The 19,265-nt window shown below is 48.3% G+C and overlaps 1 protein-coding gene across 1 annotated transcript in view; it reads left to right on the forward strand.

Annotated features, from left to right (window-relative positions):
* CACNA1B (calcium channel, voltage-dependent, N type, alpha 1B subunit) overlaps nucleotides 1-19,265 on the forward strand; it is a 258,633-nt gene that overhangs the window by 178,607 nt on the left and 60,761 nt on the right. Inside the window, exons 19-24 of the mRNA XM_006900673.1 lie at nucleotides 8,272-8,398; nucleotides 10,434-10,563; nucleotides 10,854-10,913; nucleotides 12,332-12,438; nucleotides 16,412-16,508; nucleotides 18,114-18,274. Coding sequence (XP_006900735.1) covers nucleotides 8,272-8,398; nucleotides 10,434-10,563; nucleotides 10,854-10,913; nucleotides 12,332-12,438; nucleotides 16,412-16,508; nucleotides 18,114-18,274 — 682 coding nt within the window. The remainder of the gene's footprint in view (nucleotides 1-8,271; nucleotides 8,399-10,433; nucleotides 10,564-10,853; nucleotides 10,914-12,331; nucleotides 12,439-16,411; nucleotides 16,509-18,113; nucleotides 18,275-19,265) is intronic.

Genomic DNA, 19,265 nt, shown 5'->3' on the forward strand with positions numbered 1-19,265 from the left:
TTATTAATTTTAATTAATATGTACAGAGATTTTGGATTTCCATTCATTCATTGTTGCACCTTTTTCCCTGCCCAGCCCTCCCCTTCAGTTTGTTCTTCTTCTTTTTGAAAAGAAAAAAAAAATTCTTTCATTGTTATACAATCCCTTCCCCCAAGTCCATTCCACGATGCAGCCTTCGTTCCAGACTCCAGTCATGACAGTAATACCTAATCATATATCCCTTTTTCAAATTTTTATTAATTTTAGTGAAAGTTTACAGAGACTAGGGTTTCCAGTCATTCATTGTTGCACTTTTCTCCCTACCCACCCACTCCCCCCAATTCACTTTTTTCCTTGATGAGTAAAAGAAAAACTCTTTCATTGCTATGCAATCCCTGCCCCCCAAGTCCACTGGACTGTGTACAATAACAATTTTGTACAATATTTGTCCTTATGGGACTGAGTTCACGCAGCATAATTCTCTGTAGTCCCTCCCAATTTAGGTAATAATTTACAAAGTTATTGCTCCTGTATGCTGCATTGTGTTCCATTGTGTGAATGTACCATAATTTCTCAATCCATTCATTGTTCCATTCTTGGTTGGATATTTGGGCTGTTTCCATGTTCTTGTGATGGTGAATAGTGCTGCTATGAACATTGGTGTACAAATCTCAGTTTGTGCCTCAGTTCTCATATTCTCAGGGTATATTCCAAGTAGTGGGATAGCTGGATCATATGGAATTCCTATGTTCAGCTTTTTGAGAAAGCCCCAAACTGTCTTCTGGAATGTTGCACCATTTTACAATCCCACCAACAACATAGAAGAGTTCCTATCTCTCCACATCCTCTCCAACATCTATTACTTGCTGCCCTGTTAAACTTTGCCACTCTTACTGGAATGAAATGGTACCTCATTGTGGTTTTGATTTGCATCTCTCTTATTACTGGTGATTTGGAGCATTTCTTCATATATGCCCAACCGTAATGGAATGGATTAAGAAATTATGGTACACTCACACAATGGAATACTATGCAGCACACAGGAGCAATGATTTTGTAAATTACTACCTAACTTGGGAAGGACTGAGAAGAATTATGCTAAGTGAACTAACTCAGTCTCAGTCACATCAAGCCATTTTTGGAATGATATTCAGCAGTATTTTGCTTGCATGTGCTATCAGTGATATTGCTCAGTAGTTTCCACATTTAGTTGGATCCCCTTTCTCGGGAATGGGAGCAAATATGGACCTCTTCCAATCCGTTGGCCAGACAGCCATCCCCCAAATTTCCTGATAGAGACTGGTGATCATATCCAGGGCTTTATCTGTTAATAGAAACACATCAGTTGGTATCCCATAGAATCCTTGGGCCTTATTTTTTGCCAGTGCATTCAGTACAACTTTTACTTCCTCCTTCATTGCCAGTGGCTCCTCTTTATATGGTACTTCCTGAAATTTTTCATTGTCAAAAAATTCTTTCTGGTACAGAGACTATGTATATTCCCTCCATCTTCTTTTGATGCTTTCTTGGTCATTCAATAGAGCTGGACAATGAATAGGGATGACAAAAAAGAATTGACACCTTTGAGTTGTGGTGTTGGAGAAGAGCACTGAACATCTCATGAACGACCAAGAGAACGAATATAGATGTCTTGAAGAGAGTGCAGCTGGCTGGAAGTGCTCCTTGGAGGCAAGAATGATGAGGTTTGGCCTCACATATTTTGGACATGTTGCTAAGGGCCGCCATGCCTTGGAGGGCATTATGTTGGGATGGGTGGAGGGCCAGCGAAGGAAAGGAAGATCCTCAATCAGGTGGATTGATGCAGTGACTTCTGCAATGGTCTCTTGTGTGTCAGGAAGTGTGAGGATGGAACAGGATAGAACAGGGTACAGATCTTTTTTCATTAGGTCACTAGAGTCATGCTCGACTCGACGGTACCTAACAACAACAGCGGTGACTGGAGTAAGATATCTCATTTGGATTTTGATTTGCATCTCTCTTATTGCCAGTGATTTTGAACATTTCTCTATGTGTCTGTTGGCCATCCACATGTCCTCCTCTGTGAAAAGTCTTTCCCTGTCTCTTGCCCATTTTGTAATTGAGTATCACTTTTCTCTGATCCTTTTAAAACACATTTCTTTTTTAGATTTTTTTTTTACATTCATTTTGTATCTAGCTTATGCTTTCCTCCTCCAGAACTAATGCTCTGGTCCTCCAGGGCTCTTTACTTAGTAAGAAGAGACCTCCTGCTTCTAGGGATGGAAGTTATTTCCCCACTTACACATAAATGTGCATTATCTCCCATATATGCTATATGCTATATGCATGGGTGGTAGATGTTTTTATTATTACATTTCCTTATTGAACATATGGTTGATGGAGGATATGGGGAAAATGTACATGTTTACCATTTTTCTGGAGCCAACATCTTGTTATCTTTCAGATTTCTGCTATATTTGTAGTTATGACCGCATAACATTTGTAAGCCATTCTTCCTTTCTCCCCCTCCCCCATTTCCCATCTTCCCTCTTTTCTTTCTTCCTCCTCTCCATCCTGCCTTCCTTCTTTCCTTCCTTCCTGCCTTCCTTCCCTTGATAAACTTTGGTCCTAAATGTTTTAAATTTAAATGATCTTTCAAGATCTTTGTCTTTAGTTCTTTTGATATGTGTTGTATCTTTGTGTTTTGTTTCTTTTCTTATTTATTATTTCCTTTGACTTAATCTTTAGTCCACATTGTTTTCCTAATTTGTTAGCTAGATACTTAGTTTATGATATTTGGGCTTCTCTTCTTTACTGTTGTGTTTAATGCTTTGAATTTTACTCTAAGAATGATTTTAATTGCCTCTTTCAAGTTTTATAACATCGTATGTTTTATATTTTAGTCATAAATATTCTTTTAAGTTTTAGTATGTTTTTTCTTTGATCCATGAGTTATTTCATGTGTAGCTTTGCATTTCCAAGGGGTTTCTCTGTAGTTTTAAAGTGTTATTTCTTTGCTGTCATTTCTTCTTGTATTTTACCATTTCTTATACTTCAGGTTAATCCATTTGGGCTTACTTTTTCCTTCCCCACCCCCATATGCTTGAAGAACAACCTTTCTAATTTTATTTTTTGAGGTTTGATGGTAGTAATTTCTCTCAGATTGCCTGAAAAACTTGATTTTGCTATTGTTTGTGGAATATGATTTTACTGTTTAGAGTGCTGGTTTCTTATTTTCTGTTAGTACATCAGTCTCTCCAGTGGTCGTCTGCCACTTCTGTGTTGAGAACACATTCTTTTGGTATAATTGTTCCTTTGTGTCCGATGTGTCTTTTCTGTAAGGCAACTTACATAAAAACTCTTGTATTATGGAAAATTGAAACATGTAAGAAAGTAGAGAGACAAGAATAATGCACCCTTATGTTTCTGTCACGTACGGTCAGCGATTATCTACTTTATCTTTTTCCAGTTGTACTTCTAATTTTTTCTAGTTTGCCATTTTATTAATAAATATGTCAGTATGCATCTCTAACAGTTGGCTTTTACATACTCAAATAGCAAATTTACGTCTCAAAACAAAACTCAGACTCACTGCTGTTGAGTTGGTTCTGACTCCATGACGCCCCTTCAGGCTTCCAGGAACGGGAACTGCAGTGAAGGATGGCCGACTTTTCTCACTTGGAACCACTGTCTTGTTGTTAGGTGCCATCAAGTTGAGTACGACTCAGAGTAACCCTATTAACAACAGATCTGAACACTGTCCTGTCCTTGCTGTCTCTGACACACTCAAGCCCATTGTGTCAGTCACTGTGTTAATCCACTTAGTTTGGGGTCTTCTTCTCCTTCAGCATCCCCTACTACCTTTTCAAGCATGATGTCCCTCTGAAAGGAATACCATCTCTTTGCAACATACCCAGAGTATTCAAGATGAAAGTTAGCCATCCTTGTCTGCAAGGAGCATTCTGGCTGCACCTTCTCCAAGAAATAGGTTTGTTCTTTTGGCAGTCCTTGGGATATCCCATATTCTTCTTCAGTGTCACTGTACAAAGGCACCAGTTTTTCTTCTGTCATCCTTATTCATTGTCCAGCCCTCAGAATCATAGCAAGTGATTGAAAAGACACACATTAATCCTCAAACTAACATCATTGCTGCTCAGTAATTTGGAGAGATCCCTGACTGCACACTTTCCCAGCGTAAAACATCTCCTGATCTGCAGATGTTGCCATGTGTATTGATTGTGGATCCAAACAAGGTGAAGTTGTTAACAGTTTCAGTCTTTTCTCCATCTATTATGATGCTTTCTGTTGGTCCCCTGGTGAGGTATTTTTGTTTTCTTAATATTCAGGTGCAATCCACATGGAAGGTTGCAGTGTTAAATCTTCTGCAGCAAGGGTTCCAAGTCCTTCTCACTTTCAGCAAGCAAGGTTGTATTGTCTGTATAACAAAGTTGTTGATGAGCCTTCTTCCGCTCTTGATGCCACATTCTTCTTCATAGAGCCCAGCTTCTTGAATAATTTGTTCAGCATGCAGGCTGAATAGATATAGAGAAAGGATGCAGCCCTAAGGCACACTTCTCATCTAAGCCACGTAGTGTTCCCTTGCAGCCTTTAGCATAGCAGCACAATTTTATATGGTCTATGACCCTGGAGCTCCCTCATACATATGCCAGCCTTAATTTTGTTGTTACTCAGTTTTGTTGAGTCAGTTCCAACTTACAACAACCTCATGTGTAACAGAATAAAACTTTACCCAGTTCTTTACCATTCTTACAGTCATTGCTGTAGGTACTGCATCACTCCATTTTGAGAATCTTCTCCTTTTTTGCTAAGACTAAACTTACTAAGCATGATGATTTACTCTGGCAATTAGTCTTGGAGAGAGTGAAACCAGGTTTCTCCTTGGAGACTAAGAGTTTGAAGCTCTCACATACTTTGGGCACACGGTCAGGAGGGGTCAGTCCTTAGAAATGACATCATACTTGGAAGGGTGGAGGGACAGCACAGGAAAGGAAGACGCCAGGTGAGATGGACTGACACAGTGCCTGGGGAAATGAGGCCTGGGTGTGTCGGAGTCAGTGAAACCGACTCAGGACAGGCAGACTAGAGCTGTTGTACAGTGGGTTGCTCAGAGTCAAAGCGGATTAGATGGCACCTAACAACAGGTGCAAATGACTCACTATGTAAATATATAACCAGAACACTAACAAAAGTAAAAGTGGTCCAAAAAAGAATAATAGCACAGTTCCATTTCCATTGGTATTTGCACTCAGCATTCAAAGGAACTGATTCCATGCAGCTATAAACCAGACTTAGAAACTCTCTTTTCTTTGCAGGAAGGATTTATGAGGGAATTTGCTTTTACTGGAGGCCAGTAGCATCAACACAGAAATGCAAGTCCATGGCAATATCGTCTTCGGTGGTTTCTGCTCAGAGCCAGGACATGCCCCCATAGCCTTCTTCTCAGCATCTGCAGCTTCACCAGTTATCAGTGTTGCAGAGCAAGGCTGCCCTTGAGCCTCAGACCAGTCGCTGTTTACACCACACCACAAGAAGGCATTACCAGAAAATGCTCTTTTTTTTTTTTTTAGGAGCCTTCTCTGTGGTTTCCCCTTAATTGTGAGAAACCTTGCTTCTGATTGCTTCCTGATTTGGTCTTCAGTCCATTGTGTTGTGTCCATTAAGTGCAGACCTGAGTGTTCAGAAGACTGCTTGCACTGGTTTCTCATGTGGTTCCAGTGCTTTGCCACTGGTGTGGGTATGTTAAATGCTGAGTCCTAGGCTCCAGAAGCTGTAGATCTAGACGCTTTTGTCTTCCTCCAGAGATGCTTGGTTTCTGCTTGCAGGCAGGTAGCATGCATCCTAGTGAACGACCTTGTGGCCATTGTCTGTGGTAGTATGAGTTGTTGTGAGGTGCCATCTAGTTGACTCACTCACAGAAACCTTATTTTGTCTTTGTTTCTGCAACATAGTCCTATTCCTACAATGTGGTACTTCTGCCTCTCGGTCAAAGTGTGCAGCGTTTACCAAGGTCCCTCCACCTTGCCAAGGTTCTGACTATCCTGCAAGCTTGCATTCCAGCCTGGCTCTCCCTGGCACACACAGCTGTTAAGGTAGCTCTGCAGTATATCCCTCAGTCAGAAAAGAACTATTAGCCCTTCTGCTCTGAGAGCTTCCCTCTCTTCTCCACATCTGGGTGTGTGTGTGTGTGTGTGTGTGTGTGTGCGTGCGCGTGCGCGCACCTTCTCAGACCAAGTGGCTCTGAATCCGAGGACCATGTCCTGCCTTACAGAGCAGTGTCAGCTTCCATAAGTACTCGTCCTCCCTTGAGGACATCCACGGGAGATGGATGTAATGATGAAATAGTTTGGTGATGTTTGTAAACTGTATAATCACAAATATACATAAGTAGTAACACAAGAGGACAAAAAACATAATCTAACAGCCGCACCATAGTAGAAGCAGTGTTCTGCTGAACAGTCAGTCATGCGGTGAGGAAGCAGTGAAAGGACACACAGCTGACCCAGCATCCTAAGTCAGATGTGTGGTGCCCGTAGCCCAGGTATCTAGTCCACATGGGCCTCTCGGCTCGAAGACTCATAGTAGATGGTAGAGCAGGTCAGAGACTTGTGGGGGGACATGTGAGTTGGGACATGGCCAGGCGGTCTTGTCTAACCAGAAGTGGGCAGTGGATGAGTGGCTGGGCCCAGAGCCTGACTTTGTGGGGAGCATGAACCACCAGGTGTTCCCACCTATGAGCTCCCTTTGGCCTTTCCCATGCTCTGCAGAGCCAGAAGGGGCACGTACCTTCCTGCTTTGCCTGTGCACACCCGGGCTCTGGCAAAGGGGCCACAAGGAACAGCCTCTGCAGCCCTGCCCTGCCCTGCCCTGCACAAGCTGAGCGCCCCTGCTTACTTTTCCTATTAATAAGGCAGGGGGGGTGGTGGTCAGGGACTGGCAGAGCCCCTTGCTGTCATCCTGACCTGTGATATTGGGAGCATGTGGTGTTCTGACCTTTAGGTGCCTCTGAACCCTGGGCTAATGAAGGGTGGGGTGATGTGCAGAGTGTAGGGCTCCAAGATAAGGTCTCTGTTGAATGTCTTGTCTCTGCCATTGTGGTACTTCACTCTCTAGTGAGTTCTGAGGACTTTCATAAAGTTTGTTAAATACAATGCTAGGTTTGGACCAACAGTTCATAGGGTCACTATCAGGCATAGTTGCCTTGATGGCACCTCACATCAACAACAACATATAAATACAGTGGATTTTTTGTGGATGATCTTACGTCCTTCTTATACCTCTAAAGAAAACCCAGCAATCCAGACCTAGCACCATGAGGCTGGATTCTCTGTAGACAGAGTGAAAGTGCCCCTTTAAGCTTATAAGCAATGATCTTTCCAGAGCAGACTGTCTCATCTCTCACTCTTAGAGCTTTGAGGTCATAGTCAAGTGTTTTAACCACTTCCCTGCCAATCTAACCAGTAGTCTTGCTAAACTGACTGACCTGGCATATTTTGTGTTTTGTACCATTATACCATCTCCAGTCTGCCCCTACTCCCTTTGTCATTTCTCCATTGACTTACAACAAGACCAGCTAGAAGTGGTAATGATGGTCATTCTGATCTCATTGCCCAGCTCAAGGGAGAGCACAGTATTTCAGTATTAAGCATGAAATGTTTTTCAGATACCCCTAAGAGAAGAAAAGTCATCGTCTTCTGTTCATGGTTTGCTAATAATTGTTTTTTATCATGTATGAATGATTATTTCATGCTTTTTCTCTGCTGTTCTGTCAACTTCTTGAATGAAATTTCTTTTAAATATATACATCAACCAGTATCACTGGAATGAACCCTTGGCTGTGATGCTGCTGTCCTCTCTGGTCTGCTCTTCCTTAATCTCGTCAAGGCTGTAACCATGGGAGATGGCAGTGGCAGGGCTTGGGCTGCAGGTTCTTGTACATCCCTGAGCCATATGACTCAAAATAACCTTCAGAGGAGTTAAAAACAAAGAGCTATCTTGAAAAAAATAGTAGTCAAGGCAAACAGTACTTGCCACCAAAGGAACATAGGTCGTGGGGAGTTTAGCCCTTCAGGGCTCTGGTGTGTGCACTGGGCAGAGCCTAGGGGCCTGAGGAGTGGCGTGGTGGGAGGTATACATCGAGTGCCCCCCTGCAGAAGAGGCCAGACAGAGCCCGGGTGCCCATGGAGCCATCCTCAGGCAAGGCCTCTGACATCTGGGCCATTTGTCATCCTGTCTTGGCCTGAAAGTGGGACATGCATTTTTGCAATCCTGAATCCATTACCTGTGTCTCAGCAGGTGGAAACATGGACCTGGAGAGCCAGACAGAGGGGAAGAAGGAGGCAGATGCCAGCGACCTGACACGGGGTGGCCCCCGGCCAATTGTCCCATACAGCTCCATGTTCTGTCTGAGCCCCACCAACCTGTGAGTATCTGCCCCAAAGGTGCCTCCCTCTTTGCCACTGGCTCTGGGTGCAGACATGCACACTCCTGAAACACATCTCGGGTAGCTCTGAGTCTGCTCCCTCAGATTCTTCCACTCCCTCAATCATCACAGCAGGCCCAGGAGAAGGGCTTCAGCCCCTCTTTTCACAGACATCCAGCCAAAGCTTCTGCCTGACCATTATGTGCTTGACCCGCTCCCTGTGACCCCTGACATGTGAATCCTTCACATGGGCCGACTGGTACTCTCCTGCATACCGCCCCACCTGCAGTCTCCTGCACATGGCCTCACCTGTACTCCCCTGCACACAATTTCACGTATACTTCCTGCACATAGCTAACCTTCACCTGCACTCCGCTGCTCACAGCCATACCTGCACTCCCCTGAGCATGACCTCATCTGTACTCTCCTGCACACGATGTCATCTGCACTCCCTGCACACAGCTAATTATCACCTGTACTACCCTGCACACAGCTGTACCTGTACTCTCCTGCACACAATCTCACCTGTACTCTCCTGCACATGGCCTCATCTGTACTCAACTGTAGCAGTAGGGGTAAGGTGGCCTGCAAGAGAGACTTGGGAGGGAGGTACAAACCTATCCTCTCCCCACCAGCACAGTAGGAGGCAGAGTTTTGGGTCTGTAAAGGGCATCCAGAGTCAGAATCTGTAGAATGTGGTGATAGAGTGGACCTGGAAGAAGATGGCACTTCTCTTTTTGGCTGAGTGGGAGTGAAGTGTCCCTGGGTTTGGGGGATCTGCCTTGGGGGCTTGGATGACTAGGGAGGAAGTGGGCAGAGCTAAGCTGGAAGATGGAGTGCTATAAGGGACAGAGGACTTCTACGGGGGAACTGAGCCTGGCCCTGGAGACAGAATGAGGAGCAAGGAGCATCCAAGAGCACCAGGGCTTCCTGTGCTAGAACAGGTGTGGGGAGGGAAGCAGTGAGTGGGTGGTGGGAGGGACTGAACTGAGCAGCAACTGTGTCTGTGAGGTTGGAAAACGGGTATCTAGATTCAGCCCTCCCCATGGACATCACATGGAATGCCACCCCTTCAACCGACCCCTCTCAGTGGGTACTGGCCCCCTTAGTCAGCCGAGTCTGTGGGCACCAAGCACCTTCTCAAGGGTGAGCCTCTCACCTGGTCACTAGGTCTAGGCATCAATGTTGTGCCTTCCCTTCTATGTCATTCTCTCCCCAACCCACTTTTCCGTGAAGCCCTTTGAAGACAAGTCTCTATCGTCTTCAAACCATGTCCCCTGGTTCAGGGTCTGAGCAGAGTATTGGGACCCTAATGACTGAGTACATGTGTATCAGACAACCAGGGCAAAAGTCAGCAGTTGGAATCTGTGGGAGAAACATGAGCAGTCCCCTCTGGTAAAGGAGGGAACCTGGCGAGGCTCACGTGGTAGAGTGGCCTGGCTCTGGGCTGGTATTGAGAGGAGCAGACAGTACAGCTGAGCAAAGTGAAGGTGAGTGATTGAGAAGGTGTGTACCTGACAAATGTCTTTACTACTTTAAAGAGTGGGACTTGCTTTCCACAAGTGGATTGATCTTGGATTTTTTCTAAGTAATCTCTTCCATCCTACCCTAAGAAGCCTTTTCAGTAGAGGGACAGGCAGTAAATATTACCTTTGCATTTTATTGTGCATTGAGTGTTGTGTGAAAGGCGACAGATCTTTGCAAATATGCGAGTGGACATGGCTGTGCTCCAGTCATACTTCATTTACAGACTCAGATGCTCACCTGACTCAGGCCATGGGCCCCAGTTTGCTGACCCTGCTATGTAGGTCTCTGCAGTCTTCCTACCCTTTCATGGGACGGACTCTCAATAATGCCTCTGCTTATTTACCTCTGGTCACTTGACACTGTCCCCAGTCCCATGAGCACTTGGCAGAGCTCAGCACTGTGTGCAACCCTTTCCTGAGGTGACCTTGTAAGATTCTGCCTAGTGGGTGGACACACACATTTGCCTTGTGTGTCTCGGGGTCCTGTGACCACCTTTGCTACCCTTCAGGCTCCGCCGCTGCTGCCATTACATCGTGACTATGCGGTACTTCGAAATGGTCATTCTTGTGGTCATTGCCCTGAGCAGTGTTGCCCTGGCCGCTGAGGACCCCGTGCACACAGACTCACCCAGGAACAATGTGAGTGCACCTGTCTGCCAGAGGGGCCCTGGTGGGATGGACTCTGTGGGGTGCCAGGGTCCTTGGCATCTTCCCCGTGGATACTCCTTCCTGTCAGGGCTGTTGCTGTGCTGAGTGTGGGACAGTGTATAGAGAAGCCACCTCATCACCCCATATTTCAGATAGGAAAAATGAGGCCACCTCCAGAGACAGAAGCAGAGATGAGCAAGAAGGCTTCATGTCCCCAGCACCGCCAGCCCCCTAGCCCAGAGCTCTGGCTCAGTCTGAAATGACTTTCCTGTTTGTCGTAGGTTCTCAAGTACATGGATTACATCTTCACAGGTGTCTTCACCTTTGAGATGGTGATAAAGGTGAGATATGTGGCCACTTGTTGCGTTATGGAGGAAAGTGTGTGCTCGGGAATGAGGTATACTTGTGTGCTGATGTGTGGGCCGACGCTGGCGTGGGGAAGGCGTGTGCTGTGACGTCAGTTCTGTGGAGTCAGTGCTGGAGGGCTGCTCCTCAGCGTGAATTTACTGGCTTCTTTTTGTGTACAAGAGTGGCCTTCACCTCTCCCTAAGAACTACCTTGGTCAATTAAATAGGAAGACCAAATGACATTGGTGGTGGCGGCCCAGTATCCAGAAGGCCACTGAAAGGGGTGCTGGTGACTTCTATGTAGAAGGGCTGTTAATTGTCTGGTCCTCAGCAAGAGTGTCTTATTTCAGTGGGGTTCTGTCTGCTTATTGTTGGCACATGGTGCCCACCAGGGGCTGTGTGCACAAATGTTTGCACAGATGTGTGTGTTTGCACAGATGTGAATGACTGCACAGATATATGTGTTCACATAGGTGTGAAGGTTTGCACAGGTGCCAGTAATTGCAGACATGAATGTGCAGAGACTCTTGTACTTGCACAAATGTGAATGTGTGCCCAGACAGGGATACTTGCATTGATGTATGTTTCTACAGAAAAGTTTGTTTGCTCAGGGGTGTGCATGTTTGTGCAGATGCACATGTTTGCCCGGCTGCATGCCTGCTTGCATGGGTATACAACAGTATAGTCCTCAGAGCACCTTCAGTGTGTTTGCTGCAGGCGTGTACTGGGTGGGCCCCACTTTACAGTGGCTCTGAGGCTTACATTCCCAAGCCTCACTGGCAGGATGCAAGTGTTGGCACACCGACTGGCCAATGGCTCTTCCTGAGGGTCTGAGCACACCTGTGTGCCCCAGTGCAGTGTTCCTGACATGCAGTGAAGAGCAGCAGATGGTGATAGACCTCACAGTGTCCCTCAGGCCATTATAAAGCACGAGGAGGAATATTTGTGTCAGTGACACTGAAACCTTAAGGAATGTGAGTCAGGCTGCATCCTCTCTCCCTGGGATGGTGTAACCAGGCCATGTCCTCCCTCTGGGACAGTATGATGTGTCTCCTGGAATGGTGTGACTCTGGCTACATCCTTCCCCTCGGACAGTGTGACCTGAACACACTCTCCTTTAAGATGATGTGCTTAGGCCCACTTTCTCTTCCCTGGGATGGTGTGACTTGGTCCACTCTCTCTTTAGGATGATGTGCCTCAGATCATGCCCTTCCCTTGGGGCACTGTGACGTGGCCACACATCTCTCCCCTGGGGTAACTCAGGCCACATCTACTCCTTCAAGATGGTGTGACCTGGTCCCACCCCTTTTCCTGGGACAGTGTGACCTATCCTTGTCCCATTTCCCCAAGATGCTGCTGCCTAGCCACATCTTCCTTTCTTATCCCACATCCTGAAATGTGTTTACCCTAAGATGATTGACCTGGGGCTGCTGCTGCACCCTGGAGCCTACTTTCGGGACCTGTGGAACATCTTGGACTTCATTGTGGTCAGTGGTGCCCTGGTGGCATTTGCTTTCTCGTAAGTATCTGTGGACATGACCCCTACCAGGCTGTAGCTCCCAGAGCTGTGCTGGGTGGGAGGGAGGAGGGAGGACCCCTCAGCCTCCATGCATGACTGAGATTTGCCTGACTCAGAGTGGACTGCCCTTTGAGCACTCGGGCTCTCTGGGCAACCCCCTCCATGGCGTCCATAGACCACACTGATTGTTCAAGACTCTGTCCATCAGTCAGGAGCATTGGATCCTGGGCCTTCCTGCCTGCTTGGGGCTGTGCAGGAGGGGCCTCTGTTTACCACCAGGTGGCTTTGTCCTGAGAGAGGACCCATGACACTCAGGTTTGGGTGACACCTGCTCACAGGGTCTTTTGGGGCCACCTCCACTGCCCCTGGTGAATGGCAGCCGTGGTCCTCTCCTACCATTGTGCCCAAGTGATCAGCTACTGCATCCTCTCCTGTGGAGACTTCTAACCATTTTTTCTGTTGCTCTCACTCCCAAACCTGAGTTCTCCTATGGAGACAAGTGTCCAAGAACTGAACGTGGGCTGGGCTGGGTGCATGGAGACCTCCTGCAGCATCGTATGTGAGATGCAGAGAGGAGAGAGGCCCACGGTGACAGCACTGGGAAGGAATGGAGGGTGGGGTCAGGGCCATGCCCTGGACAAAGGCCTATCTCTGCTGGTGATACTGATTCCCTGTTGTGTTCTCTTTGTCTTCCCATTGCTGGACTCTTGGTAGGAGCTTCATGGGGTAATGCCTTTCCCCTCATACTGCCACCTACATCACAGCTTCACAGCTGCTGTGCCTGCCTACTCCCACCACACAACCCTCGTGTCCCCCCATATCGCAGCCACCCTGCCCCGACCTCACAGCCCCCATGTCTCCCAAATCACAGCCACCCTGCCCTGACCTCACAGCTCCCGTGTTCCCCCACATCCCAGCTCCCATTCCTCCACATCACAGCCACCCTGCCCTGACCTCACAGCCCCCATGTCCCCCCACATCACAGCCACCCTGTCCCGACCTCACAGCCCCCAAGTCTCCCAAATCATAGTCCCCGTGTCCCCCACCTCACAGCCTCCCTTTGGCCCTTTCATTCCTGTTCCTCCTGCTCACCCACATCCATCTTCATGAGACTGCATGTTGCCTGGGCGGGGCCCTGCAACAGGGACTGGGCTGCTCAGGCTGGGTTGGGACTAGGCTAGGGCAGGCCAGTCCTGCAGACAGGTAATTGTGAGCAAGGTATCCCAAGAATGCTGGAGGTTGGAGAGGTGGTGTGGGTTGGAACAGCCAGCTAGACCAGGGCCTGGCCAACAGACGGATGTAGGGTGTCTGAAGAACTTTCCCTCCAGGCCTGCCCTGCCTATGGGTGTACTGATGGCCTTCCCCTGTGATAGATGGGACTGTGTCTGTAGGCCAGTGAGGGCCTTGGGAAGCAGATGTCAGAGGAGAAGAGGGGCAAAGTCCTCAGAGACAGAGCAGATGTGGTTCTTTTGTCATGTTCTCAAGCCTGTCCCCTCTCCTCTTAGAGCTAAACCAGCAGGCAACCACAGGAAGCTGGGCTGGGGTGCTGGGAAATGTCTAGTCTGGGAGAGGAGACCAGCCAGGCTGGGCCCTGGAGTTGTTCTCCGAGGATGAGAGGCATTGGTAGATGGCTTGACCCCAACATGGATCCTAAATCCTCAGAGGACTTTGAGGGTTCCTGGGCAGCCTCAGGTCCTGGGCTTCAGAGTTCTTTACCCCGGAGACTGGCTAGCACCTTGTGCACCCTGTGTCATGCTCTGCCTCACTCAGTTCTCCTCTCTGCCCCTCCCTGGCTGCCTTCTTGTGTTTCTCTTTTCTTCTTGTGATTTGAACACAGGAAGGTTTTCTACTCAACCATTTACTCACATTTTATTTAGACATTTATTGCCTTCCCCACAGTATAACCCACTCTCCCCTTTTGCTCCCTGCGGTTCTTATTTCATCCCTGGCAAATACTGTCCTTTTTTATTTCAGTGGTTGATTATTCGAAGGAGGCAATCCTCTGTGCTCACCTTGTAAATCTGTCTTTTGCTTGGTTGAAGTTGAGCTTCAGGGATGAGTTTTCCAGGTTTGAAGGGTGATTGAGACCATAATCTCGAGGGTCTCACAAGTCTCTGTTGGGCCGTTTTTCTTTTTTGAGATTTGTTCTACTTTTTCACCTCCTCTGCCCACAACCTTATACGGTGATTGTCTTCAGAGAAGCCAATTGTGGATGCTGGGCACCATCCTGTTCTTTGGGTCTCTGGGTCAGGGAAGTTGAGGTTCTCAGGATCCCTGTGTAATTGGGCTTATTATACTAATCGTTTCTGTATGTTGTTGTTGTTGTTGTTATGTGCCGTCGAGTCGCTTGCGACTCATAGCGACCCTATGTACAAACAGCCCTAAACCCTGCTCTGTCCTGTGCCAATTGCACTGTCTCTGACACTCCCATCCCGATTATCCCAGTCACTGAATCAACCCACCTCATAGAGGATCTTCCCCTTCTGCGCGGTCCCTCCACCCTCCCACCCCTTCTGCGCTGTCCCTCCACCCTCCCAAGCATGATGTCCTTTCTCCAAGGACCGTTCTCTCCTCACAACATGTCCAAAGTATGTACATAGGGTTTTCAGAGGCCTGCTATTTCAGAAGTGGATGGCCAATCCTTCTTCCTAGTCTGTCTTAATCTGAATGTTCAGATTTAGAGAAGTATCAGACAGACCAGCATTTTATAGAAAAAGTGAAAGTTATATCCCTTATTGTGGAGTTAACCATTAGTGTCAGTGTTGTCCCTGCCTTTGGCACATGTGTCTTTACCCACTTATTTCCCTGATCCACCATCCACCAGGATACCCATCCACTTCTACCCACTCCCTTCACATCTATCTCCCATTGACCAGCCCTTGATCTAATAGCTTATATATGAAGCTTCCTTGGCTTCTGCGATTCCAAACACATCAGCTGCTGGTAGTTCCTTATGTTGGGTCCAATGTCTCTGAAGTTTAGGGGTAATGTTTCCCGAGCGAAGGCGATGTGTCCTGTAGAACTGGTGTGTAGGAATGCCACGCGGTTTTGGCATCTTCAATGTTACCTGAGAAAATGGGTGGGGAGTTTTATGGACCCTTTGTCTGCCCAGCTTCTCCGCCAGTCAGGCTCCTTTATGCCCCCTGTACGTGGCCTGAGGAACGAATGCCGCGCGGTTTTGGCGTCTTCGATTACCTTTCTGCCGGAACGGATGTCGCGCGGTTTTGGCGTCTTCAATGTTACCTTCCCTCTTCTTTGTTCATATTGGGGAGACCAGTAGTTCCACCGTAGGTGGCTTATTGTAAGCTTTTAAGACCCCAGTCACTACTCATCACCCTGATGGTCTTGACTTGGTCTGTCTCCCTCTGCTTTATCTTCCTGTCTGCTGTTTCCCATATCACCTCTACTTACCTGTCTCTTCTCTGCTCCTTCCCTGCATGGAGGTCCCCTGTCTTCCTCTCCCCTTCTTCCTTCTGTCCATTTGCATCAGCCAGGTGTGCGTTAGGGCAGCTGAGGGGGGACAGGCAGAGAGAGCTGTGGAGCAGATACATCCCCTTACCCCACCCTGAGAGGCGGGGGAAAGAACCCCTGAAAGAGGTACTGTGCTAAAGGACAAGATGGCACACTGCTTGTGGTTTTTCGGTGCCACCCAGCCTGATTTGTGTGTCCTCATGTCCTACCCTGTCTTCTTAGGGCTAGTCTCAGCAGATAGCTGGCTTGGCATGGGTGCCAGGGGAGTTCAAGGTGTTAGAAACCACTGCCGTGCTCTAGGTTGGGCTCTTACGTGCACACTAGGTGCCCACTGACTGGCACAGGCATTTGTCCACCTAAATGCTGGATGCTGATAGTGGATGGTGGATGGTGAGGTCTGGTGCAGGCTTGCTGTCCTTGGGTTCTCAGCCTAAGGTCTAAGGCAGAATGTGGGTGAGTGTGTGTGTTCCCACCTGTCCACATCTGTGACTTCTCCTTCTAGAGGATCCAAAGGGAAAGACATCAACACCATCAAGTCCCTACGAGTTCTCCGCGTCCTGCGACCCCTTAAGACTATCAAGCGGCTGCCCAAACTCAAGGTTGGGACTTGCAGAATTAGAGCTGTTGGGATGGGCTGGTGTGTGTGAGAATGTTCATGCATGCACAGGTATATGTGTGTGTCTCCGGCCATTATGTGTGAACACTGAGCATGTCTTTGTGTCTATGTTACTATGAGTTCACATCTTTATGCATATATGTATATGCACATGCATTGTGTTGCCAGGTGTGTTCCCGTGCATAACCATGTACATGTGTATTCACGTGTGTACAAGTTTATTACCATATGTGTGTGCACATGTGCATAAGTATTTGCACTACGTGTATGCCGCTGTGTTTATGTGACTGTGTGCATGTTGTATAGTTGTGTGTTCATGTGCATATGTTATTGTGTAAGTGAACATGTTTGCTTGCACATGCCTGGATTTATGTGTGTGCATTGTGCACACATGTACACAGCCATGTATGTGTATGCAGGCCAATGTACACACATTCATACATTCCTATTCTATGGATATACACATAGTGCACATGTGTGTGCTGTAATTGCCGGCACACAAGCAGATGCTTATGTGTGTGCCCACACTCGTGCATGTGTGTGCATATGCTTTGTGCACATGTTCCAGTGCACAGTCATGAGTGTGCATGTACACGTGTGATGTGTAAGCCTGTCCCTGTCCACTGCAGCTTCCACATGAGGTGAGAGAAGGAGATGAGAAGCTCTGCATCTCATCTTCTCAGATCATAACTTATAGTGGACTTATTCACAGCAGACCTGTCTAAGACTCTTCTCTTGAACCCAGGGCCACTAACTAAGTGGGCCCAGTGCTTTTATCCAAAGCTGCAGTAGAGGTGGAAAGGATCTCCTGGACAGACCAAGCAGGGGGTGGGGGGTGTGTGTGGAGTGCTGGGCTCCTGGGAAGGCACTGAAGAATGAGCACAGTAGCTCCTTCACAGCTTTATACAATCTGACCAAGCATATGCTAGCCTGAGCGGGCCGGTCCTCCACACGGGCTACAGCAGCCCTGCCACATGGAAATCCTAGCAGATCTTGTGGTGCAGCTGGTGCTGGCCTGGGCTGAGCTGACAGGGGCACCGTGACATAGGTGTGGCTGGATGTGACTAGTCAGTGGCTGGGTCCTTGGTGTGCAACAGATGTGGACATAACAAATGCTCCACAGGATCTTGGCTCTGTTGTGAAGGGCAGCGAAAGGTCCTTCTTTGTCACCCACTGATGTGTGGCAGTCTTGAGGCCCACCTCATGGTAGAAGCAAATTCAGTCATCTCAGGGCCACAAGCACAGCAAAAGCTCTGCCCCAGAACTGGCACAGGGCATTGCCACATCTGTCCTGGGTCAGCCCGAGTAGGCTCCCACCAGCAAGTGGGCAGAGTGGATGCTGCCTGGTCTTAGCGTGCAGTGGTCAGGGCTCTGAGGCCTCTTTGACTTGGCCTCACCGGGCCCCTGAGCCCTGGGCTTCTTCTGAGGGTCCCAACTCATGTCCTGTGCATCTGCCCACTTCCCATCTGCTCCTCCTGCTCTGGGCACTGGCAGCAGAGCTTTTCCTTATCTACAGGGCCTGGGACACTAGGGGTCTCCTCAGGGGCAGAAGTCTGAGCATGCAGGTGCCCCTCCCCCCCGCCCCCAGGCCGTGTTTGACTGCGTGGTGAACTCCCTCAAGAACGTCCTCAACATCCTGGTGGTGTACGTGCTCTTCATGTTCATCTTTGCCGTCATCGCTGTGCAGCTCTTTAAGGGGAAGTTCTTCTACTGCACTGACGAGTCCAAGGAGCTGGAAAGGGACTGCAGGTAAACTGGGGCAGGGCACATGTAGCGTGCCATAGGACCGGTGGGCCAGTGGGCAGGGGGACCCCACAGGAGTGCCCTGGAGGAGCCCAGTGCTAGGCCAGTGCTGTGCACCATTGACATGATTTTACTCCTATGTCCTATGTGCACGGGGAACTTCCCCCTCATTTCAGTGAGGTCAGGGACACACATGCCATCTGGGAAGGGGACTCTTGGGATCAGGGGTACTGCTGGCACTTGCCTTGCCCTTGTGATCCTGGCTGGATCTTTGTGCTAGAGGAGCTGTACCTGTTGACACGAGCCCCTCACCTTGTGCACTAGGCCTTGCTCTCAGGAAGGTGCGGGAGAAAGGACCGCACATGCTGAACAGGCCAGTGAGCTCACACTGCCCACATCAGGCTGTGCACTCTGTGCTTTGTGCAAACCCTGAGTGTGGCCAGCTGAGTGTTTGCTGTCTACAAACCCTCAGCATGGCTGGCTGAATGTCCACTCTCTGCAGACCCTGAGCACGGTGAGCCAGCTGTCCACTATCTGTGGAGACCCTCAAGTGTTTGTTCACTGTTGGTTTGTAAAAGCATTTGCTTGTATGAACAAACCACAGCTCACCTGCCTACTCTGCTATTGATGGCACCTGGCATTCTTATACTGGAACTCTCCAACTGTCCGGTTGAAGTGCTGCTACAACTTTATAGTGCTTCTCTGCTGGTGAGCACTTGGCTGTGTTTCCGGTAGGGGCTGCTGGTTCATAGGCTGTGCATATGCGCAGCTTTAATAGACGGTTGTGTCAGTTTACAGTCTCATTAGCAACAGTGAGAGCGCCAGCCACTCCAAATGACCATGAGTGGGTGCTGCTTTCTCGTGGTGCTGGTGAGCCTTCTGGTGTGGCTAGAGTGGCTCCATCGTGGTCTTGCCTCTACCTACTGTTTAACCAGTGAGGCTAGATACCTTATTTAATGACAGTGGATCAGTTGTTGGCATTGTTTCGTCAACCCTA

This window comes from Elephantulus edwardii, unplaced genomic scaffold, assembly GCF_000299155.1.
Source record: "Elephantulus edwardii isolate Elephantulus edwardi_28Jun2011 unplaced genomic scaffold, EleEdw1.0 scaffold00289, whole genome shotgun sequence".
NCBI classification, from domain to species: domain Eukaryota; kingdom Metazoa; phylum Chordata; class Mammalia; order Macroscelidea; family Macroscelididae; genus Elephantulus; species Elephantulus edwardii.